A 26792-nucleotide genomic window follows, 5' to 3' on the forward strand; every position below is an offset into this window, starting at 1 on the left:
AATACAAATACTTCACGATGAGGCTGAATTGTTTTTCAGTTATGACATCATGAAACATTGTCATGTTTAGAATCTATTCTATAGACCATACATTAAATATGTACATGCAGTATTTCACAGCAGCCATTTATTTCCATTTGTAATGAGAGATTCAGGGAAACGAAGAAAGTTGAAATGCAAAGAACTGCATTATAATGACTATAAATGAGAAAATATACAAAATTTGCTAATTTATAATTGTTTTGTTAGCAATCAAATGCAAATACAATTTAATTCTATTATTAAAATTTTGGAAATTAAATTTCACTTTTGATGCATCTACCTATACATATTTTGAATGATAAACTATAGGGAAAGTATCGCTATTTCAAAACTGCCGCATAATATTTAAATAAGCAGAAAATATGTACATGCAGTTTACTTAACAGCAGCCATTTATTTCTATTTGTAATTAGAGATTCAGGGAAATTAAAAGAAAGTTGAAATGCAAACAACTGTATTATAATTATTATACATTATGTAATATGATTCAAGATTTATGTATAGTTCTATATAAAGCAAAATCGTAAATTTCTGAAACTTTACATAATCTGTTAAGTAATCTTTGAACTAAGATTATGAATAAAATAATAAATGAAAGTAATAAATAGAATAAATAATAATCATAAAAAATAAATGAAAAATAAATAAATTGCACTTTGGCCATCATGCACCTTTGAGTTTGTTTTTTTCCAATGGTAAAATGTATGCCATTAGGTACACCAAAATATTTCCAATGTATCTCACTAAATACATGTTTGTTATTCACCTATCACATCCATACTGTCTGAAGATTTGTGTGCAGAGTGTGATCATGGTTTGGTTTGGATATAATTTGCATATAAATTATGTGAATTATGTGAAGCTGTTTGCTGATGATGGAAAACTGGGGAGTGGCAATAGTTGATCCAAGTGATGTTGATATTCTGCTGGGTGATTTAAATAAGTTGTATTGTGGGCAAATGATAATAGATATCAATTTAATGTTGCAAAATGTTAGGTTATGCACTTAGGGTTGAAAAGGACACATATTGTGTATTGCATTTGATGGTACTGGATTTCAGGAAATTGATCCACCATTACTTGGGGGTAATGGTGGACAGAGTTCAAGTTCTGAGGGCATACTGCAAAAGTTGGTAAAATAGCTCAGAGCAGGGGTTGGTGGGCCAAATGCGGCCCAAACATGCATTTTTGGTGGCCCATAAAAGGTTGACCATACTTACATGGCACATGTCCCATAGTTTTAATTATTTAAATAATACATTTTATAATATGAATAATAAATTAAAAATAATTTTATGCCTATACTTCGTGATATCTCCCGTGCAACTTGAAAATACTATTATTATTGAAGATTTACAAATGGAATTTTCAACAAGATTTGTGGATTTTCATAAAAAATAGCATCTAAATGCAATTATGTTTGAATGCTTTTAATGTCGACATTGATCGATGCTTACCAAAAAAAAGTTTTGAAGGATTAATCAGTTTTGCAAAGATGATAGTCATGTTTGGAAGCACTTACATTTTTGAATAAGCATTTTTTGCCATGAGTTTTAGAAAAAATAAAATTTCTTCTCGACTGACTGATGAACATTTGCATGCTTTGATTTGAATTTGCACCTCAGATTATAAAGCGGATCTAGATAATCTGGCTAAGGGAAAACAATCACAAAAGTCACATTAAGCAGGCAGACATGTATATATTGTGATGGATACACTATATTACTTTGTTTTTACGTGATAATTTTTCATTGTGTTTCATTTTCATGTTTGTTTCATATCTCATACTTTAAATATTTCCGTGTTTTTTAAGATTGACATAATAAAAATTGATAACTTAAGTTTTTTGTTTTTCACTCACTATTTTCTCTTAAATAAACACTTGCGGCCCGATTATTAAAAATAAAAGTTGAATGTGGTCTGCAAGTCTGAAAAGGTTGCCGATCCCTGGCTCAGAGGATTACTTGGATGTTGAAAATCACAAGTAAAGATAGGGAGGTTATTGTCCTTCTTTATAAGGCTATGATTCAGTTAAATCTTGACTACTGTGCATAGATTTGGTCTAGGTTTCCTAGGGAGTAGGAGGGGTGGGGTAGAGAGGATCCAGATATGTGTTAGAAAGCTGATGACAGGTTTTTGGAATGCTCCCTAAGGATAAATTAAAGGGTGTGAGTTGCTAAGTTAATAGTTTGTGAAAATACTGTTGCTGGGCGGTAGATGGCATTGGTGTAGTAGGTGGATTGAGTGGTGGAAACAGAGAGTTGTAGAGTAGGTGCCCTTCCTCTGAGTCTTTGGACTCCTTGGAGGTACCACGTAATAATAATAATAAACTTGTTTGTAAGTGATATATCATGTGCGCTGAGTAGAAATCTTCAGTTGTATGCTGATGATGCAAAGTTTGGGAGAATTATAAGCAGCACTGCTGTTATTTCTCTTCAGGAAAATTTGAATAGACTTTTGACTTGGACAAATGAGGGGAGTTGCAGTTTTAATATTAATAAGTGCAAGGTGTTGCATTTTGGAGTACAGAAATATAAGGCAGTGTACTATATTGATGGTACCATACTGCAGGAAGTGGATGAAGTTTGAGATTTGGGATTGAAGTTTAGAGGGCATATTGTTAGTGTTACAAAGACTGCACATCGTATTGCTGCTATAATAAGAAGAACTCTAACATGTAGAGAGATGAGGAGGTGGTTGTGCCACTGTATAAAGCACTGGACTATTGTGATCAAATCTAGTTTTCAGTGTGATGTGGAAATATTGGAGAGGGTCTCCAGAAACAAGTGACTAAGACATATCAGGACTTTGGAATCCTGGCTATTGAGACAGGGTGAAGAAATGTTGATTGCAATGTTTAGTGATAGGAGCAAAAGAGGTGATTTGATTGAGACATTTATGTTAGTGAGAAAATTTTATCAGACTAATTCAGATGAGATTATAAAAAGAGTAGAAGGTAAGAAGGGAAAAACCAGAGGTCATCCATGGAAGTTATGAAAGAGAGTGGTGAAGAGGGGTGTGAGGAGTAGATTTTTTACATGGAGAATTGTCAGTGATTGGAATACATTATCAGAATATGTTGTTAAAGCAAGGAGTGTTAAGGATTTTAAGTTGGTATGATAAATATGAGGGACGTCCAGAAAGTAAGTTCCATTTTTAAATATTTTCACTGCAGCACTGCGATCACAATGGTGCACATGTGTGCTGAGTTTGTTGATTCGTTAGCAAGGCTTTGGTGCCATTTTCAGATATTCTTGCAGTGCGTGTACTTCTTGGTGTGTGTTTATAATGTCAAAGAAAATCAAATTGTCCGCTGCATGTGAAATTAGGTCAGTTATCTGACCTTGAATGTGAGGAATGTTAAAGCAGCTGAAATCGGCAAATTATTGAGGTTTATTGAGAACACGCAATGAGTGAGTCAATGGAATGAAGATGGATAAGACTTTTTATTGAAGGAAGGACAGGTGTGCATGATGATGAATGGAGCGGGCAACCATCTTTAGTGACTGACAGTTTGGTGCGTTCAGTTGAAAAGAAGATTCAACAGAATAGGGGATTCACTATGACGTCATTCTTGTTGCAATTTCCAGAAGTTTCACGTTGATGTCACAAAATTGTGTTGGCGAAACTGAATTATCGGAAATTGTATGCACGCTGTGTGTTGAACTTGCTTACAGAACAACACAAAGTGAATCGGCTGGGTAGTGCATTGAAATTCTTGACATGCCACCATGAGGATGGCGATGCTTTCCTGAGCAGAGTTGTCACTAGGGACAAGACTTGGGTGTCGCACGCAACCCTTGAATCCAAACAACAGTCCATGGAGTGAAATGGAGGCACATCTCATCACCAGTCAAGACGCAATTGAAGACAACGGTTTCCACTCGGAAAATCATGTGCACTGTGTTTTGGGACAGACAAGGAATTTTGCTGGTAGAGTTCTTGGGTCAAGGCTCTACAATTGACGCGAGTATGTACTGCCAAACCGTTAAGAAACTGTGTCGTGTGATCCAGAATAAACGACATGACATGCTTACCAGGGGTGTTGTTTTGATTCATGATAACGCCCGCCCCACACACAGCTGGCATAACACAACTTCTCACCAACTTCGGCTGGAAACAATTCCATCATCCCCCATATAGTCCTGATCTCTCACCAAGTCACTTTTGCCTGTTCAGACATCTGAAATCTTTCCTTGGTGGCTGGCAGTTTCAAGACGATGATGAGGTCAAAGAAGCAGTCAATACATGGTTTGCGCCACAGGCGAAAACCTTCTACAATGAAGGTATACAACTCCATTATGGTGCCCCATTATGATAAGTGCCTGAACAATGGTGGAAGTTATGTAGAAAAGTAGTGAAAGATGTCTACTTTAATTTCCAGTAAAGTATAATAAAGTATAATTTTGTTTCTCCGACAGCCCATCGGAACTTACTTTCTGGACGTCCCTCATATGTAGTTAGTTGAATAAACCTCCCATGATGAATCTGCTGATGCCATCGAGGGTGCAATAACAATAATAATAATAATAGTAATAATAATAAATAGAATTCAAACATATAGCAACATATCCTAATTATATTCTTACTTGTAAGAACTATTGTTGAAAAATTTATTTATGTGATTTTCTTATAGGAAGTGCTGCAGAATTAGTAAGAAAAGGAAGAAGGAAAATACAAGGTATAGTTCAGAAATGAACACTGATAATATTTAATTCCACTAGTTATGAAATGAATTAATTAATAAACTAAAGAGAAAAATATTCTACATTTTGTTATTTATTTAGTTTGAGTTATTTTGGTTTGACAGTGCTGTAATACAGGAAGTGGATGAGATTCGAGATTTAGGAGCATTTGATATTTTTGATTCGAGATGGTTGACAACAGACTGAAGTTTACAATGCATACTGCAAGTGTTGCAAAGCCTACACATCATAATGCCACTATGATATGAAGTATTCTAACATGTAGAGATAAGAAGTGCTACTGTATAAAGCACCAGTTCACTCTTATACTGTTGTGCTCAGATTTGGTCACTTGGTTTTCAATGTGATGTAGAAACATTGGAGAGGGTCCAGAGAAGAGTGAAGCCTCTCTCTCCATAGCCAGTTTCTCTGGCTTTGGAGAGAGAGGTTGAAGAAATGTCGATTGCAGAGTTTGGCGGACAGGAGGAAAAGAGGTGATATGATTGAGACATTTCCATTAGTGAAGGGATTTTATTGGATTAATCCAGAAGTAGCGGATGACAAGGGAAGAACCGATGCCATCCCTGGAAGTTATGTAAGAGTGTGGTGAAGAGGGAGGTGTAAAGAGTAGATTTTTTACATGGAGAATTGTCATTGAATATATTCAGTGACAATTCAAAAATATTAAATGCTCCTGTTGTTAATGCAGGGAGTGTTAAGGATTTTAAGATTCAGTATGATAGATTTGTTGTCAGTTGAATGCACCTCCCCACAATGAGTCTGCTGACTCCACGCAAGGTTTTATTATTATTACATAATACCTCCAGGGAGTCCAAGGACTCGTAAGGGGAGGGCAATCTACTCTACTTAACTAAATACATCTCACTCTCTTTAGTACTCCTTATTCTCCTACTACTATCAACCCCACTACTGCCCATCTTCACCAACAACACTCTTTTTTTGTCTGTAAATTGCATGTGTTCTGAAGGCTGATTTTTCTGTATGCAGGATGAAAAACCCAAGTTTCTGGGACAAAATACACTGCTACCTCCATATGAGATTGGCTAACTCACCTTCAGTTGAAAAAGCCCATATAAGGATTCCCCTCGTCAGGGCGAGAATCGAACTTAGGTCTTTTCCAATCGAAGGGTGCAATTTTATGATGTTCTTCCAATTGTGCTGCTGTGCCTTCTTGTCCTGAGAGATTGCCAGATGTAGAATTCACTGTTAAGAAGAGGCATATATGAAATGCTAGAGTATGTAATTATGATCACCTGAGGAGGTAGCTGAAAGTAATGCTGTTATCATCGTCTGTTTCCTAATATATATTCTCAAAGTGATATACAGGCAACTATGATAACATTATCTTTCAGATTAGTATCTTACTTGTCAGCACTCCAGTATTATCATATCGCTTCTGACCAAATTAAAAATTTAATCAGAAGTTCGTCAAAAGCTCTTCTGACTAAATTAATCCACCTGGACCTTAGTCTTCCTCTGGAACCTTTCCTGCCATCTTAGCATTAAGTACGCGTTTTGTCAGCTTTTTTTAAAAATTTTTTTAAAATTTTATTCTCCCATTCTGTTTAATTAAGTGACTTATACCACTTTAGATTAACCTTGCTCACACATTCTTGAATGCTCCCAATGGCCTGTTCCTTTCTAATATCTTCATTTTTAATGTGATTCTACTACTGATATATCTGTTTACTCCCTTAATTTTTATCAAAATTCTCATTAGTCTCTAGTCCTCGATCAAATGCTTTATTTCTAACCCAGCTCTCAGATCCATAACTTAAAATTTCAATGCCACCTTCTATAATGCTAGTTTCATGTTTTGGCTAATCTCTCTCTTATTCCATATAAATTTATTCAACTGGCTCCCCCAGCATATCAGTTCTGTTTCTTCTGTTGTCTCCTTCCAAATTTAATCTGTCATCTTCACAAAAACCAATGCCTAAATAGATTAAATATTTTACTTGTTCTGTAGGTTCTCCATTAGAAATGCATCTGAAATTTTCTGTTTCTGCCTATTTTCATAGTTTTAGTCTTTTTTTCTTTTTATTGCTAATTTTCATGTCAAATTTATTACAGCCGTTATTCAGTTTAGTTACAAAATCTAGGGGAAAATCTTGTTGTATTCCTGAAAACTGCATGTGTTTAGGAGTACAATATCATCTACTTAAAGCAAATAGACCATGAATGAGTGAGGATAATGTGCATCCAAATTTTACGACTGAATTTATATCAGACTACCTTCCATTGCTAATTTTCCTTCAGTTTTTAACTGCTGACTTACAACTTTAATATAGATTATGCATTGTTCTGAATAATTTTGCATTTACCCCATATAACTGTACTGTAGCATTTTAAAAGCTTTTCTCTGGGCACATTGTCATACATCTTTTCCAGATCCACAAAACTTAAGTACAGATCTTTGTTATATTCTCACGATTTCTCAACTATTCGTCAAAAAGTGAAAATGTGATTTGACAGCCTCTGTTTCGCCTGAATCCAGCTTGATTGTCTCCAAGTTTCTCTTTCACAGTTTCCCTCAGGCTTCTTTTCAAGTATGTTTGCATCAGTTTTACTTGGAATACTTAGTAGAGAAATTCCTCTGCAATTCTTATATTCAGTTTTATCCCCTCTTTCATAGATGGAGACTATAAAAAAAAAAAAAACTCTGCTCCAATCATCTGGAATACAACCTTCTGACTAGGCCTTCTGAAATATGCAGTGTAGCCACTTGCAAAACTTTAATATCTTCAAATTTAAGCAAGTCTGATAGAATAGTGCTAGTTTATTTAAAAAAAAACTACCAAAAAGAGATTCACAAAAGTTTTTAATGACCATGGCTGATGAACAGATATTAAAAGGGGGTATTTGGTAAAGTAGAATCCAGCAGAAAGCAGGTGACTAGTGGTGTGCCTCGAGATTCCATGCTAGGACCTCTACTGTTTAATTTGTACATCAATGATTTAGGAAATAATCTGAAAGGAAATAAGTATTCACTTGTTGGAAGAGGACAAAATTGGGTGCAGTAATTGTTATTTAAGGTGATGTTGGAGAGCTTGCAGGATGATTTAAATAGGCTATCTGTATGGCGAAAAGATAATTGGGTTTCTGTTTAATGTGGAGAAATGTAGAGTCATGTACCTTGGGATAAATCAGTTACAAGCTATATATGACATTGATTGAACTGTACTCTAGAAAAGAGATGAAGCTAGGAATTTGGGTTGATGGTAGATAGAGAGTTGAAGTTTAGAGGACATGTAAGATTACTTGGCTACTGAAGAACACACTAACAAGCAGAGATAAGGAAGTTGTTATTCCTCTTTATAAAGCCTTGATATGTCCACATCTGGATTAACATGCTCAGGTCTGGTCTCCTGGGTTTCTTGGGAATGAGGAAGTAGTGGAGAAGATTCAGAGGCAAACGACCGAGACTGTGAGTGGTCTGTGGAATGTACCTATGAGATTATATTAAGGTTGTCTGGATTGCAGAAGTTCGTTGATAGGTGAAAAGGGAGTGGGGTACGATAGAAACATTTAAGTTACTTAAAGATTTTATAGGATTTATTATTATTATTATTACGGGCAACTCCAAGGAGTCCATAGACTCATCGAGGGAGGACCTAATATCATGTCAAGAACAACTATTCGACATTCACACAGTATCTATCGTACTTCGCTTTGAACTCATTTACAGTCATGGCACCCACAACAGATTCTGGCAGCTTATTCCACTCATTCACCACTCTCTCCAAGTAAAAAAACTAGCTCTAACACCCTTGCTATGTCCTATTCTCAAAAATATCTTCTGAATTAATCTTATAGAAACCCTTCAGTAATTTGAATGTCTCATCATATCACCCCTTTTCCACCTATCAACCAATTTCTGCAACCCACAAATCTTCAACCTGTTCATTCCATAATCTTCATAAGGTTCATTCCATAGACCTGCTATCATCTTGGTCACTCATCTCTGGATCCTCTCCACCTCCTCCCCATCAAGAAGAAACCCTGGCACCCATATCTGGGCACAGTAGTCTAGATGGGGTCTTATCAAGGAATAATAACCTGTTTGTCTCTGCTTGTTAAAGAATTTTTCAGTAACCAAGTGATTTGATGAGCTAATTTAACAACTTTTGCGATGTGCCCCCTAAACTTAAACTCCCTATCCACCAACACTCCCAAATCCCTGGCCTCGTCAATCTCCTGGAGTACAGTTCCACCAATGTGATATACTGCTGCTAATCGTTTCACCCCAAAATGCATAACCTTACACTTTTGCCACATTAAATTGACATCCATTCTCCTTAGCCCAGTCCTCCAAACTATCCAAATCATCTTGTAAAATTTTGACATCCTGTGCACTCACTATTGCTCTACCCAACTTTGCATCATCAGCAAACAAACGAACACTTCCTCTCAGATCCTTTCCTATATCATTAATGAGCAAATTGAAAAGTAGTGGTCCAAGAACCCTGCGGCACACCACCAGTCACAGGCCGTCTTTTGGATTCTACTCCTGAATAAACTACTCTCTGATATCTCTCCATCAACCACCCTGTTATCTATGTCACCAACCCTATATCCATCCCCATATGCTGCAGTTTACTGATTAGAATTCCATGTTGTATCCTGTCAAAGGCCTTAGCAAAGTCCAGTAGAATCACTGTAAATCCATTACCCTTATCCTGTTCAGCTGTCACCTTGTTATAAAACTTGAACAAGTTACCGAGGCATGATCTACCCTTCACAAAACCATGCTGTCCCCCATACAGTATCCGATTTTCATCTATCCAATCCTGTATTTTTCTCTTGACTATTTTCTCCAAGACCTTGACAACGATTCCTGATATGCTGATCGGTCGGTAATTTACAACAGCAGTCTTGGAACCTCCTTTATGCAGTGGAACTATTTTCCCCTCTTTCCACCCCCTTGGGACTAACCCAGACTCGAGACTCAAATTAAATAAAATGGTCAAGGACGCTGACAATTCTTTAGTTGCTACACATACGACATGAGCTGGTATACCATCCAATCCCACGGATGTATTGAGATTGAGGTTTTGTAATAGACTCTTCACCTACACTTCATTCACCACAATTCCGTATAAGCTGTTGGTTCTTTCATTCCTGCAATATCACCACCTGGATGATATACTCTTGCAAAAGTGCTTGCTCAGTAATTCCGCTATATCAACTGATTCAGTTACCTCCCTACCTTTGGCATTCTTTAAAATCATTCTGCCATATACATTTTTTCTTTTACTTGCAACATATCGAAAGAACTGTTTGGGATTCTCTTTAGCCTGCATGGCTAACGTTCTTTCATAATCCGCTTTTGCTTTTCTTACTACACTCGTTACCCTTCTGGCCTGTGCTTTATACCTGTTCATGTGCCTGCCAGTCACCTTTCTTCTTAAATTCCCTCCACAGTTGTTTCTTTTTTTGCAGCTCAAGCTTAATGGTGTTATTCATCCATTTAACCCCTACTCGATTTATTATTCGGACTCTAGGTATACAGTCAGCCATTGCTTCATGCAAACACTTCTTGACTGCCTCCCATGCACTATCAACATCCAGCCCTTGCAATTTTACATGCCATGGCACTGAACCAATCAAACTCCTAAGCTTGTCATACTTACCAGTCCGATAATTCCACTTGTACCCTGTCTTAATTGTAAATTCCACACCTTCAACCACCTCCCAAGTCAAGACCCTATGATCACTCTCACCAATTGGTGGCAACATGGTCATATCTGTTACAGCCAAATTCTCAGATGCAATTACTAGGTCAAGCACTCTCTGACCCCTAGTCTTTTCCATTACATGCTGTCGCAGATAGTTATCCCTATGGCCTGGAAGTGCCAACCAAGGCCAAAAATTCTTCCTTCTTGTTCCTAATACTTCTGGCATTAGTATACATGAATTGCAGAATCCCATTTGTCCCATCCCTATTTTGATTCCTTACTTATACTAACTATCACATTCTGATTTGTTGTCCTTCATACTCGCTCAAGCATATTACACACATTCATACTCTCAACTGTCTCCCTAAAGTCTGCATATCTACTTCCCACCCACCCCTTAATAACTCTAGTTTCCCTGATTCTGCATATCCACTTCCACTTCATTCAACAACACCTTTTCAAGTCTCCGTACACCAAATCCATTCAAATACAAACCAAAATTCAAATACATGAATTGAAGAATCCCACTTGTCCCATCCCTATTTTGATTCCTTATACTAACTATCACATTCTGATTTGTTGTCCTTCATACTCGCTCGAGCACTTTACACACATTCCTACTCTCAACTATCTCCCTAAAGTCTGCATATCTACTTCCCATCCACCCCTTAATAACTCTAGTTTCCCTGATTCTGCATATCCACTTCATTCAACAACACCTTTTCAAGTCTCCGTACACCAAATCCATTCAAATGCAAACCATCCATCTTATATAAATCCTTTCGCCCATCGAACTCACTCCACACGTCCACATATTCCACACCACTCCTCCTGCATAATCCGCGCATAAAGTCATTAGCAATTTTGGCCCTCCTTCTATACTCCTCACTGTCATACCGAGGTAACGCACTCACCATCCTAACTCTCTCACTCTTCTCTTTTGCTACCTCAAGTAATTCCTTCAAATCCTCTCGCAATGCCATTTTGTCTCCTTTCAAATCATTCGTTCCCGCTACTACTATCAATTCTTTCACCCTCTGCTTTTGCACTCTAATAGACTCGCTTACATCCTTAATGTTCACACCAGGTTGGTACAATTTTGTCCAACTCTCATCTATCACACCTCTTACTAAAGAATCTCCGTACAACACTCCCTCTTTTATTTTGTTTATGCTCACGATCATACTCTTATTTTTATTATCATACTTTTGACGATTATTAGTTGGCACTCTTGGTAAACATTTTTGACAACACTCCAGCTGCCGATTCGTCCTATGTATTGCTCTACGCAACCGTGCGATCTCACTCATTGCATCTGTCTCATCATTTTTATTATCTGTTAATTCATTCATTCGTTCTGTATTTTTACCTTCATTCTCACTTTCAACGCCACTCTCACAGCTATCTGTCACTACCTCGCAAATATCACTATTCATACCTCTCATATCACTATTTTCTATATTCTGACTTTCAACAACAATATCATTCGCAACTTGAAACACACTTTAAATCCTCGCATTCCTTACACTTTCTGCACACATTCACTTCACTATCATTGTCTAACCAGACTCCAACCGCTCTCCTCAAAGCATACATCTCACAAACGGTACACTTAATAAACTCCTTTATATTAAAATTTTTGAACATAGGTGGCGATATGGAAGCCATTGTATTCCTTCTTATTGGCACCATGTGCACGCTATTAATCGTACCTATCAAATTACTAATTGAAATAACTCAGAAAACACACAAAAATCATACAGACATGCTAAGATACGAAAAGTAAACAATACTACGTAAGATTCAAGCAAATTTACCAATTATTACTTAAAATAATACTTATCTTTTCAGGAGCTCTCTACAAACACTACACACCATGTAGCCCTCTAGTGGCCAACCTGATGCAAATTTATGCAGGGGAAATGTTTCAGTACTTGGCTAGACGGGCCAGAACAAGGGGTCATCCCTGGAAGTTGAATAAAGGTGTGGTTAATAGGGTGTGAGGACTAGATTTTTTTGCTTGGAGAGTTGTGAATGAGTGCAATCAGTTGCCAGAGTCACTTGTGAGTGTTTTGCAATAAATTTAGTCTAATCCTTTATCCAAGTGTAAGCAAACAAAGTTTGCACCTGAAGTATCATCAGGAACTGAGGCAACTCTTGGTAAAGGTGGACTAAGCTCTTTTCACTTGTCTTAGTATCTCCCATAATGCAAAGCACATATTCTTGTGAGCATGTATAATCCTATGCATTAAAGGAAGGGCCACTACCCACACCGGTTTTGATCTTTATTGAGGTCTCGTCAGTGAGAGCCAGAGGTGGTGATTCTAAGGTGGAAGTAATGGAGAAGTCATATTTACTTATACGAGTTACCAAAAGGTGTTTCACCTTATTATTAAATTACTCTGGATTAGAGAAAGGTGTTGGAAGTGGTTTTTTTTTTTTTCCCCAACTTGGTTAGATTATAATAAATGTAGTGTTTAATCCTTTATCCAAGTGTAACAAACAAAGTTTGCACCTGAAGTATCTTCAGAACTGAGGCAACTCATGGTAAAGGTGGATTAAGCTCTCATCACTACTTGTCTTAGTATCTTATCACTTGTCTTATCTCATTAGTATTTGTCTCATTAGTATTATCTCATCACTTGTCTTAGTATAGGTAAATATGACTTTTTCATTATTTCCACCTTAGTATCCCAACCTCTGGGTCTGGCTGCCACTGACAAGACCTCAGTAAAGGTCAAAACCGGTCTGAGTAGTGGCCCTTCCTTTAATTAGCATTATACATGTCTGCAAGGAGATGTGCTTTGCATTATGGGAGATACTAAGACAAGTGATGAGACCTTAGTCCGCCTTTACCACGAGTTGCCTCAGTTCCTGAAGATACTTCATTTGCTTACACTTGGATAAAGAATTAGACTAAATTTATTATAGTCTAACCAAGTGAAAAAAAAAAAAAAACTTCCAACTGTCTAGGACTGCTTCCAACATTTTTCTCTAATCCTGAGTGTTTTGTCTGTTCATAGGTTCAAGGAGACGTATGGTAGTTTGTGTGGATAGTTTTGGTCTCCCATTGTGAGTCTTCGGCTTCCACGGAGGTATTCATACAATAATAATAATGTCATCTACTCCAGTTGTTTCGACATTTCAACTTTTTGATGACTTTTCTACCTGAAGTATTGATGTATATACTCTTGTTTTCGTCACTCTTGAAAATTTTGTACTGCTGTTCTGTCACTGCTTGCTTGCTTTAACAGTCTTTTAAAGTAATTACTGCAGATGTTAGAATTATTATTATTCTCAGTTCATGTCGCCTTTACCATCTTTGATGCCCTTTACATTACTCTTTCCTCCATTTCTAAGCTTTTTCAATAGCCTTCACAAGATTTTACCTTCCTTTTTCTTACCGAAATTTTCCAATGACTTTTTTATCTACTTTACACATAGCTTAACTTTCTTATATTTTTTTTCTATATTCATTTAGGACACTGATGGTTTATTTGCTAGGAACTTTTGGTATGCTTCTTGTCTAGGACTGTTTCTTTAACATGTTGTGCTTATTTTTCTATCCTTGCAGACAACTTCACCACATACCTCCCAACTGAATCAATCAGTGGTTTCTTCAGAGTTTGCCATCGAGACTCCAGTGTTTGCTTCTTGTTTTCTGTTTCATTTTTTATTCAATCATGTTTCCATAGTTGAGTCAACAGTCTAACTGTAATACCTTCTCAACTTTAATTCTTTTTAAAACTTTCTTATATACTGTTCTTTTCAATGTGATATTCATTTTTATTCTACTTACCAATAAGTGGTAGTCACTTCCAATTTCAAATCCTTTGTACATTCTAGTTTCCTGAATCAACATGAAGATATCACTATTAATAATGACATAGTAAATGGCTTTTTTATTTCTCGTGTCTTCTCTCCACCTACAATGAGTCTTCGGACCCCATGGAGGGGTCCGAATAATAATATTAATAATCCACATAATAATAATAATAATAATCTTTATGTTGACACACACATTGTTAGTTGTGACTAGTCCTTATCCTGATCAGAAATGTAGCAGATATTTACCATTACCCAGGCCTGCAAAATTCGAGTCATGAAAAGTTGTCTGGAAACTATTAACTGTTTCTGATTTATTTTCGACTGCCTGATTTCAAATATCTCTTCCATTTTTCTCTCTTCCATAAGGATTTTTCACAAAATCGATCTCTATATTACAGTAAAATATATGTGTCCCTCACTTTACGCGATTAATTGGTTCTATGAAATAATCGTGTAACATGAAATCGCGTAAAGTGAGTTGAATTTAGCACGGGTGAGATAGGAATAGGGGTTTCTTCAGAAGGATAAAAAAAATTAAAACTTTACAGCTGTGAGCAAAAGAAATTTTAATGAATGAATTATTTAAACTTATAAACAAAACACACAAATTTGAATGAATGAATGGCTGGATTAATGAATTTAATTAATACAATGTCATAAACACCTAAACACTACATATAGTCCGACCACAGAAGCGAGCACTGTCGTTGGCAGACTGCCAAGAAGAGTCAATTTATGTTGAAGGTGAGAAAGAAATAAGACGATGTACGAATTGGTCACCAACACATGAAATCACATGCTTTATACATAAAATTTTCCGACTGTTATACAACCAAAATAGTTACCACTTTAAAAACTACAATGATCATAAAAGAGAAATTAATTTTCTGACGTGTAATAATAAACAATCATCCCACAATATGGATTGATTACCCTATTATCTGAATTTATTCTCCTTCTTTTGACATGCACAGAAGTGTCGAAGGGTCTCGTATCTGTGGGCATACCTATACTTCTGACAGTCTTCAATCAGATAATGAATGGACTGGGTCTGTTGAGTCTGGATCATCACTCTCTTGCTCTCTTGAAGTCCCTGGGATGATAGGCTGACGATTTTCAACTTTTTTAATGAAACAATCGAGACTCAGCTTAGGCAACATTCTTCCTCTCTCTATAAAGTTCTTTGTAGGAAGTCAAAGAAATATGAATTTCTCTTGCAACTTTGGCACTTCTATCTATTCTCATTAGGATCATTTTTTTCATTTATTCCAATGGCACTGTCAATGTGTTTAAAAAAATTCAGTCATTTGTTCTAAATCATTAGAATCAGAAACTCCAGGCCAAATTTTCTTCCAAACTCCCTTCATGCAGGACTGCTTAATTTCTGCCCATGCCTCTCCAATGTTGTCAATTGCCATTTTTATATCATATTTCTTCCAAAATTCTTTCACTGAAATTTTATCTTCACCATCAGTACATGTAGCTTGAACTAGCTGCAAAAATGTTCTGTGGAGATAATAATTCTTGAAAGTTGCAATAACATCCTGATCCATGGATTGAATGAGGGATGTTGTGTTTAATGGCAGAAAAATAACTTTGATATTCTCATCAATTTCAGTGATGCTTGGAGGATATCCAGGTGCATTGTCCAGAAGCAGAAGAATTTTGAAGGATACATTTATCCTGTCACAATAAGCCTTCAATTCACAACACAGTTTATTGCAAAAGTAGGACTCAAATACAACTCCGGTAATCCATGCTTTTTTATTTGACTGCCATACAACAAGAAAATCCTCCTTTGAGTGCGTGGGTTTTCAGAGTGATAAACCATCAGTGGTTTAGTTTTATGATCTCCAGATGCATTTCTTCACAACAGCATAATGAGACAGTCCTTGGAAGCTTTAAAACCTAGGGCTCTCTTTTCTTGCACTGATAGAAATATTATACTAGATATACGCTTCCAGAACAATCCCGTTTTGTTGAGATTGAACACTTGCTGAGGCAAATAACAATATTCCTGAATAACACTTGGAAATTTTGCTGGAAAGTTCTCAGCAGCAACATCAGCTCCCGCAGCCTTGCCAGTCAGCTTGAGATTATGGAATCCATGTTGCACCTTGAAACGTTCAAACCACCCAACACTTGCAGCAAAAGATTGCACTTTATAGACTAGGATCTATAGCATTCAAATCATTAAACAAACTTTTCGCTTTAGCCTGGATAATCAAGATGGATAACGGAACAACACGTTGATTTTCATGTTCAATCCATTGGCCCAACATCTTTTCCAATCTCTCCATAATTGGTGCCCTTATCTGTGATATCTTAGTTGTCGACATTCTTGTCGCACTTTTACAACTTTCTTTTATTTTCTCTGCTTGATTTCTTATTGTTCTTAAAGTTCATTCTGAAATTCCTGTAGCTCTGACTATGTCGACTGTACGCTCATTACATTCATACCTCTTTATAACTTCTAATTTTTCCTCCAGTGTTATAGCTTTTCTCTGTTTTTAGTCTTAGAAGTATTTTGATCACAATTACCTCTTTTTTCCATAAGGTTTGCGCTGCAGAAGACTCCAACAATGGAGCTTACTAGTTCTACACCTTCTGTGAGATTGACATGCAGCACGATGCCGCCTTGTCAAAGCAGTGCCCGCACAAAGTCACATGACCATGTACAGGGTGACTGCAAAATTGTTACCGGTTGCAATTTTTAAAATTAACTTTTTAAAATCATATTATAGCGAAAATGCATAAAGTGAGATCGCATATATAACGAGGGATACCTTTAAAATGCATTATATTAAGTAAAATAACAGTACAGGCAACCCTTGTATAATGCGGATGTTAGGTTCCAGAAAAATGCCACATTATACGAATCTCGTTATGCAAGACTTAGATCACATAGAAAAAGTAGGGTTATGTTCCAAAATCGTTTTTTTTTTTAATTATATAAACAATGACATATCCAACAAAAATATATTTTTATTTAATTCAGGTAATTCATGTAAGTTAAGAAAACAAACTATGAAACAAATACTTAGTATAAAATTCCAAAATGTACGTAAACTTCATTGCACTTAATGCATAAATGTTTTAGGCAGAATAAAATAAAGTGCATATTTTAATCGTCATCACTGTCTTCCAAAATAACATTTAGTACATGTTCTTTATTTACAAGTGGCCGGACGTCGTCATCACTTGAAATCTATTGGACATCATTTATATAATTCTCATTGCATACTTCAGCTGGTTTAGTTATCAAGAAGTCAATAATGAGACTCTGCTTATCACTGTGCCACAATTTTTTATTAAGTTCATAATACAGAGCTAAACAAATATCCAATTGTCTCGTGAATTTTCCATAGCGCTCCATTGAGGGATTATTATCCGTAAAATAACTTTCTTGCCAAGTCCAATCCTTCTGCTAATTTCTTTAAATTGAATTCTTTAATGGATTCATCACAATCAGAATCTTTGGCAGAACATTCCCTGCAGAACTTTCGACATCACCTATTAACTGTACCAGTTCCTCCTTATTTAAATCTATTTCCCATCAATTAATTCACTAATTTTGTTTTTAACTACAGGTATCTCTTGATTAATGCGGTTAATTAATCCCTCGATGTTACTGCATATATCAAAATTGCGTTAATCTTCTTCTTCTACTACGCGTTATTCCCGCTTCCCATGCAGGGTCCGCGTGTTACTTTAGATGCGACTTCTTGTTAGTACTACTCCCAACCGACCCGTCGCCTAGTCTGCCACTGGGGGGGGGGGGATTTTTTTTTTTTTTTTTTTTTTGACTGTAGAGGCGTATGTTCATAGGGCCGGTTTGCCTGTTTTGCGGGATGAAAAACGCTAGATAAACTGGTGGAAAAAACCCTACTGACTGCGCCCAAGACCGGCTTGGCTATGCCTGAGGAAGATCCTCAAATTCCTCACGTCTACAATGGGAATCGAATCCGGGACACTCCTTCCCCACGCATATGGATGCGAAGCGCAAAGCCACATCAAAATTGCGTTAATCAAATCTAATAATCAATGGTAAAATTACAATTCGTCCATGATCGATTACTGTATTAATAATTCAATTTATATGGTATTCTTTTAGGAAAGATAAAAAATGAATGCAAAGTAAATAAATACTTCTACCTACATTATTTACTAATGTAGGTACAAGTATTTTTTATCAAAAGAAGTTATTAACAGTCGTTTGAACAGTTCTAGTTTTTTCTTATCGGCATAAATTCTACTATAACAAGCAAAATGACTCTCCAGACATAGGTAAACAAGCAATAAAACAAAGAAAAAACACTGCAAATATAATACATGATGGCACAAATTAAGTGGATATTGAATCCAACATTATTTCATAGCTGAATATAGAAACTACAAGACTTTCGCGCTGCATATATAGAAACTAAAAGTTTCGGCGGATGCACGCATAAGAAACCTTATGGGCAACTCGTAGTAAAGGTGAAGTAAGATCCAGATCTCTTTCCTTAGTATTTTCCATAATATAAATCACGTCTCCTAGAGGACATGTATGATAAATAAGCCTTTGGCTCTCTATTTCAATAATACATGATGGTTTATTTATTTTCAGTTACAATCTAGAAATTATTGAACAAAGAATACAAAAAAAAAACAAAAAAAAAAAACTAAACCCTACTATACTGACATCGGAGGTTGCGGTATCTCTCAGATACAGTTTACTGTCAAATATCACAAACCTTTACATAACGTGTTAAACCAAACTGACAGCAAAAAAAAACAGTGTGGAATATCACACGTAACATATGAATGCACAGCTACTCATGACCTCCAAGCTATACACTGAATTGTGTATGAATATTTATATTAAACATTTTGCACGTATCTGTCAGATCAGCTGCAAGCTCTGCAGGGTTAAAGGCGCGTTAATCAAAACTCTTGCCACGTAGGTCAAGGGATTGCAGCAATTAATTTCAGCACGTTAATCAAATCCCACATTAAGCAAGGGATACCTGTATATCGCAAAAGACTTTTAATTGGCCATTACTATAAAAATAAAATTTTTACATAAAAAAGCATCACATATTGTATGTAACTCACCAGAAAATAAAGTGCTCAGCTTGAGATTAACACACTTATGATTTTTTAATGCACTTTCCTGGCAGAAAACGAAGACAGTATTCAACAATAAACACTTTCTAGGGTAAACAATTGACGTACATGCATGCTGAAGGATATTTCACTAATATAAATTCGCTACTTATAACTACATGCGCGATACGAGCTGATGCAAATTTAACGAAGATAAAATTTGATTTTTAAGTCATGTGGTGTAAAATATATGAGAAGATAAAGGGTAATTATAATTTGTAGCCGTGTTATATTGAAATTGCGTTGAATGAGGGTTACTACAATTTGCAAACCGTGTTGTATAAGTACTGCATTATATGAGGGTTACCTGTATTTAAAATTTTCAGAAAATATTTTTGGAATGAAAGTATTGGAAAAAATTTTTTTATTAAATTAATTATTAAATTTTTTATTAAATTAATATAAAGTATGTGCTAAAGATTAATCTTTAGCACATACTTTATATTTCATTGTGGTGTCGTTTTCTTTTTTCTTCAAAGCTTCTGTTTTGAACTTTTTCTGTGAAATTCTTTTCCTGGGTCACCTCTGTGTGACATCCAGCAATAGTCTGCCATCATTTTGACATTTCACCTGTCCCTCCTACCTTATTTCCATCTCCTTGATGTCTTGGTAGAATTGCTCTCCTTGCTCTTTGCTGACAGTTCCCAGATTCTCAGGAAAGTAATCTAAATGAGATTTGAAAAAGTGCACTTTTAAGCTCATGGAGCATCCCAAATCCTAGAATTTCTATGTCACGTCTTCCGCAATCATTTTGTAGTTGGGGTCCTTGTGATTTCCTAAAATTTCGGTCACCACCTCTTTCAAAGCTTTCCACACTTCTTTTTCAACAACTGCCATTTTTTCTTCGAACAGTTTATCCTTCATAAGTTTCGGACCAATAAAAATACCTTCTTTCAATTTTGCAGTAGATAATCCTGGAAATTTTATTTTTAGATGTATTTAAAACACTCTTCTTCTTTCGACAAAGCCTTGACAAATTGCTTCATCAATCTCAAAGCTTTATGTGAAGCAGGGTTGAAAGGATTTTTCCCGAGCAACCAAAGTTTCGTATAACACATTTTTACTTCCTGGTTCTAATGTGACTCTTTCTGGCCATTCCTTCTTGATTCAGTGTTGCCCTCGATCTTGGCTGTCCCACTCACACAAATAGCACGGATATTGGTGTATCCTCTTTGTTGTCCCAAAATCATAGATATGACTTTAAGATCACTGCAAACTGTCCATCCATGATCATTGCACTTAAGTTTGCTGAGAATGAAAACTAAATTTTCATATCATTCTTTCAAATGCATGGAATGTGCTACTGGTACTGAAGCATACTTATTGTAATTATGGAGAAGCACAGTTTTGAGGCTTCTTTTTGAGGAATTGATAAACAACCTCCAATTGATGACTTCATATTTTACATTGAATTTGCTTATCAGTCCGGGAATATCGCTACAGTAAACTAAATCACTTTCCTCTGAAAAGTAAGGAAGAAAATCTCTTTCTTTATATCAAAGCTATGAGAAAGAAGTGCTAGGAGCCAACAAATTATTTTCTTTAGTCTTGATCCCAGCAGTTCTACAGATTCCTTAGGAAGACCCAAATCTCTGACCAAGTCATTTAAATTGGCCTGTGAAAAAAGTTCAGGTTTGCCACTAACTTTGTATTCATCAGCATTGAAATCTTCAACTTCTTCGTTTGAATCGCTGCTGAGTGGTTCTTCTAAAATTTGTGGACGTGTTGGCACGGGTATTTCAGGACTATGATCCACTGTACATATTGCAGATGGTAAATTAGGATAGGAAATGTCTTTTTTATTTTTCACATTAAAACCTCGAACATTCAAAGAACAGAAGTAACAGTCATCGTTATGGTTTCCACCATATCATGGGAATTCCGAAACAGAAATATTTTTGTTCTCCCTTCGACCCCCTTCTAAGTTCACACAAATGGAACATACTACATGCGGCACCCATAGCTTATCTAAGTCACCAAGTTTCATCCCAAAAAACATATAGTACAGTTTTTTTATGAAATCTGTAATGTTTCTTTGTTGTGTTTTTACCACTAACTCCCCGCATATGTAGCAAAAAATGTTAGGTGAGTTTTTGCAATCTCTTGAAGCCATTACAAACACCACTTAAAACACAGTTAAACGAATTGTAACGAATGACATTAACACTATTACATGACACTACGTAAAAACATTAAAAAAAAAACGCAAACACATTAAATTAAATCTTCGCACTAACTTAGAAAATATGTCACCTTTCAGAAATATGATAACCTTAGTAGTCAACGACTAAAGTTCAACCAAAGAATCACACAAGAAAATGTGTCTGTGACAACAAGAAAGTCATCCGTTATCTCAGCTAATCGGATTCAAAGTGGCCACCTGCACTTTTATCTGCATTCCTCCCTCCCTCTCCTATCTTAAGAATGAGAAGTTTCATGGAAATTTCTTTATTTACCATAAAAAGGCACTTCCCAAAAGCATTTATACAACTAATTAGCTGTAAATAAAGGAGAATGAAAATAAATACCAATGCGCTGAATTTAAATCCAAATACTATAATTAAAATGATAAAATTAGAAATTGGGTAAAATTGGTGGGTGATGAAATTTTTTTTATGTTTTTTCTGAACTCCACCTGAAAATCTATAAGAATCAATTATTACTTCTCAGAGAACTTTTCCATCACAGGCCTGTGTTGTTATTAGCATTTCCCTTTTCTCCAAATTTTTAGAAACTTTTTATATAGGTGGTGGGATTCATTTCTTACTATTTAGATCTCCAACAAGGACCACTTTCCTGAGGAAGAAAGTGTCTTCCACTTTCTTCCTCAGGAGAACATTCTAGGATAATAGGCACAAATAAATTTCATTGTTAATTTCTCCATTTTGAAGTTTGCCCACATAACTCTATTTGAAATTGCCTTTCAATAAAGAAGTTTATCTTCCGGTTTGGTGTTGAAGGCTATTGCTATTGCACAAATATATTGTCCCGTACTTATATTTAGTAGAATCTCATCTATTTTTGTTCCTCTTTGTCTCAATAATGCCAATTATGTCCACATGGTACTTTTCTAGTTCTTCTGGAAGTTTGATTTCTTTTCCATTAATTTTTCCTTATGGTTCCTATTTTCAGTTATTCTGATGTGTTTGTTCTTCTTCTAGATACTGAGTTGGAGTAGCTGATTTTTCACTGTTTGACCTGGTTCTTTGATGAAAAGACTGTGAGTGTTGTTTAACTGGGTGATGCCTTAGCCAGCATGAAATCTCATCATGATATACCATCATGTGTATTTCTAGTTTAAGCTAACAGAGAGTAAAATTTGGACAGGTAACTACCATATTACCAGCCCATCAGTGTTCATTCATACCCTAGTGGATACTTACTAACAGGGTACACCACGTGAAGGTTAGGATTGGACATTAGGTCAGCAGCCTCAGTCAGTCTGCATTCCTTAAAGGTGATGTTGAGTTCTCCCAGTTATTGGCTTTTACCTTTATTGTCCCTGGGAAGCAATGTCATCCATTGGAGATGCTGTGGCATAACCATCTTTGTATTCCATGCCAGAAATGAAAAAATGTTTGCAGCACATGTGGTATGGTTTTAAAAGAAACACTATCAGACTGTGTACTCAGGGTAAGGAGGGATAAATCAGGTAGCAGTTAAATGAACAAGTGATATCATTAATCAGGAGCTGCAAAAAATAAATAAAATGTTGTATAGGAAGTTATATAAGAAGATTGTGATCGGCAAGTTCACAAGCAGTAAGCATAGACAAGATGGGTGACCAACTTGATAAGGAAGACAAAATTGAATGCTGAGAGGAAATTACTCAATCTGCCAAATTAAATCCCAGAGTTCTTTCACTACATGGCAAGCAAAAGGAAGAAAAGTGAAACAGTCGAGGTAATGAGTGATCATTTTGCATGTTTCAGGCAATATTTCAGTGACGTATGCGACAGTATGAATTAAAGACGCTTACGATATTGCAGAATCTTTATACAATATAGTACATGAGCTGATATCACATCTCATTGGAAAGAGAGACTCAACTGGATATTGCTAGTGTTTATGAATGTAGCGGTAATTTGAGTTGTGATAAAAAAGTGTTTTTAATTAGTGTATAATGTGGCTTTTTATTGCAGAATTGTGCTGTATTTTTTTCATTTTTGATACAAGTGTCCTTTGGTGGTTGTGTTGAAACTTTTGTTATTTACATTGTGTTTTGCTACTTGTTTGTTTGTACTGCTTCTGAAAATGGCATCCATAAAGAAATGTACATCAGTGGCATGGAAGGTTTCTGTACAAAAGTCTAACTCTGCTTTGGATTTTTGACAGTGGATGCATTGCGATAATTGCTATATGTATGCACCGAAAAATGTGAAAGGTTTATGGATGGTTGTGTAAACGAGAAGGAAAGTGTTAATGTATGTGAAATGTGTCTTGATAGATTAGAGCGATTAAAAATGGAGCAAGTGTCAGGCGCATATTAGAAGAGCTTAGGCAGGAGTTAATAAAAAGCAAAATGAAACATCTGGAAGAGGATATTAAACATCTAAAGAAGATTATTTTAATTAAGGGGATATTAAATCCCACATTGTTTTTAAACCGAATAAGAAACGCAAGGTTCAAAATCAAAGAGTTTCGAGCCGAATATAGTAACTATCACCGTATCAGCGACTACTAGTGTAAGCTAAAGCACGTAGTTCAAGTACGTAGTACAAACTAGGTGGAGAAAGTTCTGATCGCTATTCTTAGTATTTTCCATAATGTAAAACCCATCTCCTAGGTGATGTTTGATGTTATACATTATGGTGGGAGGTCACTACCCAGACTGGTTTCGATCTTTATTGAGCTCTCATCAGTGAGTAGCTAGACCAAAGTATAATACTAAGGGTATAGCGAAAAGAACTTATATACTCTGCTATACGAGTTGTCAAAAAAGGTGCACCCATAAATTATTTAAAATAAAGAGCCAATAGGCTTTATTTCGGCGATGTAAAACATTATTTAAATTAAGGGAAATGAAGCCTATTGGCTCATTATTTTAAATAATTTATGGGTGCACCTTTTTGACAACTCGTATAGCAGAGTATATAAGTTCTTTTCACTATACCCTTAGTATTATACTTTGGTCTAGCTACTCACTGATGAGATCTCAATAAAGAGATCTCATCGAAACCGGTCTGGGTAGTGACCTCCCACCATAATGTATAACAACATGCATCTCCTAGGAGATTGGTTTCACATTATGGAAAATACTAAGAATAGCGATCAGAACTTTCTCCACCTTTGCAACGAGTTGCCTTAGTTTGTACTACGTGCTTTAGCTTACGCTAGTAGTCGCCGATATATTTATAGTTTCTATATTCGGCTTGAAACTCTTTGATTCCGAACCTTGAGTTTCTTATTCGGTTTTAAAACAATGTGGGATTTAATATCCCCTTAATTTAAATAATGTTTTACATCGCCAAAATGAAGCCTATTGACTCTTTATTTTAAATAATCTAAAGAAGAGATTGGCTGATGATAATAAGGAGGAAACTAGTATTATAAAGGATAGTCATATATCATTGTATGGGGACTCGATCGCTAGAGGTATGATGACTAATAAAGTGCACAAAACATGCTTTCCTGGTGGAACAATGAAGCAAATAATTGATGCATTACAGAAAAGGAAGGACTGGGTATAAATTACTGGTAGTCATGGGCACAAATAACTTACGCAGGGAAAAAAAGAATGTTGATAGAGACTTGAGGAAGTTGTTGCAGCATGTAAAGAAGAATAGCGTTGTTAGGAAAGTCATAGGTGTGTTGCCCAGATATGACAACAGCAAATAGAGGGGAGCAGAGATAATAAATAGTAAGATGGCTGAGTTGTGTGAGGCAAAGGGGTGCTGTGGAATGAATTTGAAAGGAAGTTGGAATGATTTAAAGTTGATGGATTACATTTGAATGAGTATGGTGTTAAGCATTTAGAAAGGCTACTGTTTTCTGAGAAGGCACAGTCAAGAAGTCAATGTAGTAAAGGATCAGAGGCTACTAGTGAAGCAGGATAGCACAACTAAATGGATTTTATGATAGGAGGAAGATGGATATGAGGTTGAAGATGTGGTTGCAGCAGTGCAAGATCATGGAATGCATAAAGGTGAGGATGAGACAGGTAGGAATAAAATGAGAGTCAGGATCAGGGAAACGAGTGATCAGACCAAAGAGAGAGAGGTGTGGTATAACAGTTAGTACAGAGAATGTTGATGTTTGTAGAATGACCTCAAACACACAGGGATTGTATGTGACACGAGCAATGTATAACTACATACAAAAGGTTAAGCGAGTAAATAGAGTAAGAGTGAAATGGATGAACAGTGAAATCAAGAAAACTGTGCTGGAAAAGAAAAGGAGTTGTTGTGATCAGCATGAAAAGTATAAAGTGCAGACTAGAAAGGTGACATGCATGGTAAAGAAAGAAAAGGTGCAGTATGAGATGGGATTGACTGGTCAGGCCAAGTTTAATTCATTGGAGTTTTTCTGCTAAATAGCAAGCAAGAGAAAGAATAATTATGGCAGGTGGACACTGGTGGATAGTCATGGCAGCAGAATAACTGCTGCAAAGCATATAGTGGAATTATTGAATGAGCACTTTATCAGCATATATCATGCTGGTGTAAATGATGTCATGCAATACAAGGGTGGTCTGAAAAGTTCTCAGCCTAACAATGAAAAAACGAATTTATAATTTCGATATTATTTTTATTTTTCAACATAATCTCCCTTAAGACTAATACATTTATTCCAGCGATGCTGCAGTGCAATCCTCCCATCCCTGTAATTATTCTCAGTAAGATCTGCAAAATACCCCTCTACAGTTGCAATCGCCTCGATTCGAAGAAAAATGCTGACCAGCAAGGAAGAGGTTTAGTTAGAGATACAAGTCAGAGGGAGCCAAATCTTGGGAATACGGTGGATGTTCTAACAATTCAATGTGCAGATCCTTAATTTTCCCATTGCCAGGGCAGCTGCATTATCCTGATGAAAGATGATTTTTTTCTTCTGCAAACCGGGTCTTTTCTCACGAATTTTTTTGTCTAGTCTGGTTAAAAGATCAGAATAATATTCCCCAGTTATTGTTTTACCCTTTTCAAGATAATTAATAAAGAAAGTGCCTTTAGCATCCCAAAACACAGATGCCATGAACTTTCCTGTTGATGGAACCGACTTTGTCTTCTTTGGCGCTGAACAACCGGCGCTTCTGCCCACTATTTTGACTCCTGTTTGGTGTGTAATGGTGAATTCAAGTCTCATCCATAGTAATAAATTGATGCACAAAATCGGGTTTTATTCTTGTTAAAATGCTCTAAGCACTGTTCAGAGATTTTGATGCGAGTGTGTTTTT

At 36.1% G+C, this 26792-nt stretch overlaps 1 protein-coding gene across 1 annotated transcript in view; it reads left to right on the forward strand.

Annotated features, from left to right (window-relative positions):
• The window catches only part of LOC150095526 (inactive DNA (cytosine-5)-methyltransferase DNMT3L-like), a 361976-nt gene that overhangs the window by 214801 nt on the left and 120383 nt on the right, over positions 1–26792 (forward strand). Inside the window, exon 9 of the mRNA XM_090410700.1 lies at positions 4679–4723. Within this exon, the coding sequence (XP_090266826.1) occupies positions 4679–4723 (45 nt within the window). The remainder of the gene's footprint in view (positions 1–4678; positions 4724–26792) is intronic.

This window comes from Typopeltis vanoorti, chromosome 20 (assembly GCF_054136105.1).
Source record: "Typopeltis vanoorti isolate ZY-2024b chromosome 20, IOZ_Tvanoo_1.0, whole genome shotgun sequence".
In the NCBI taxonomy this organism is placed as follows: Eukaryota; Metazoa; Arthropoda; class Arachnida; order Uropygi; family Thelyphonidae; genus Typopeltis; species Typopeltis vanoorti.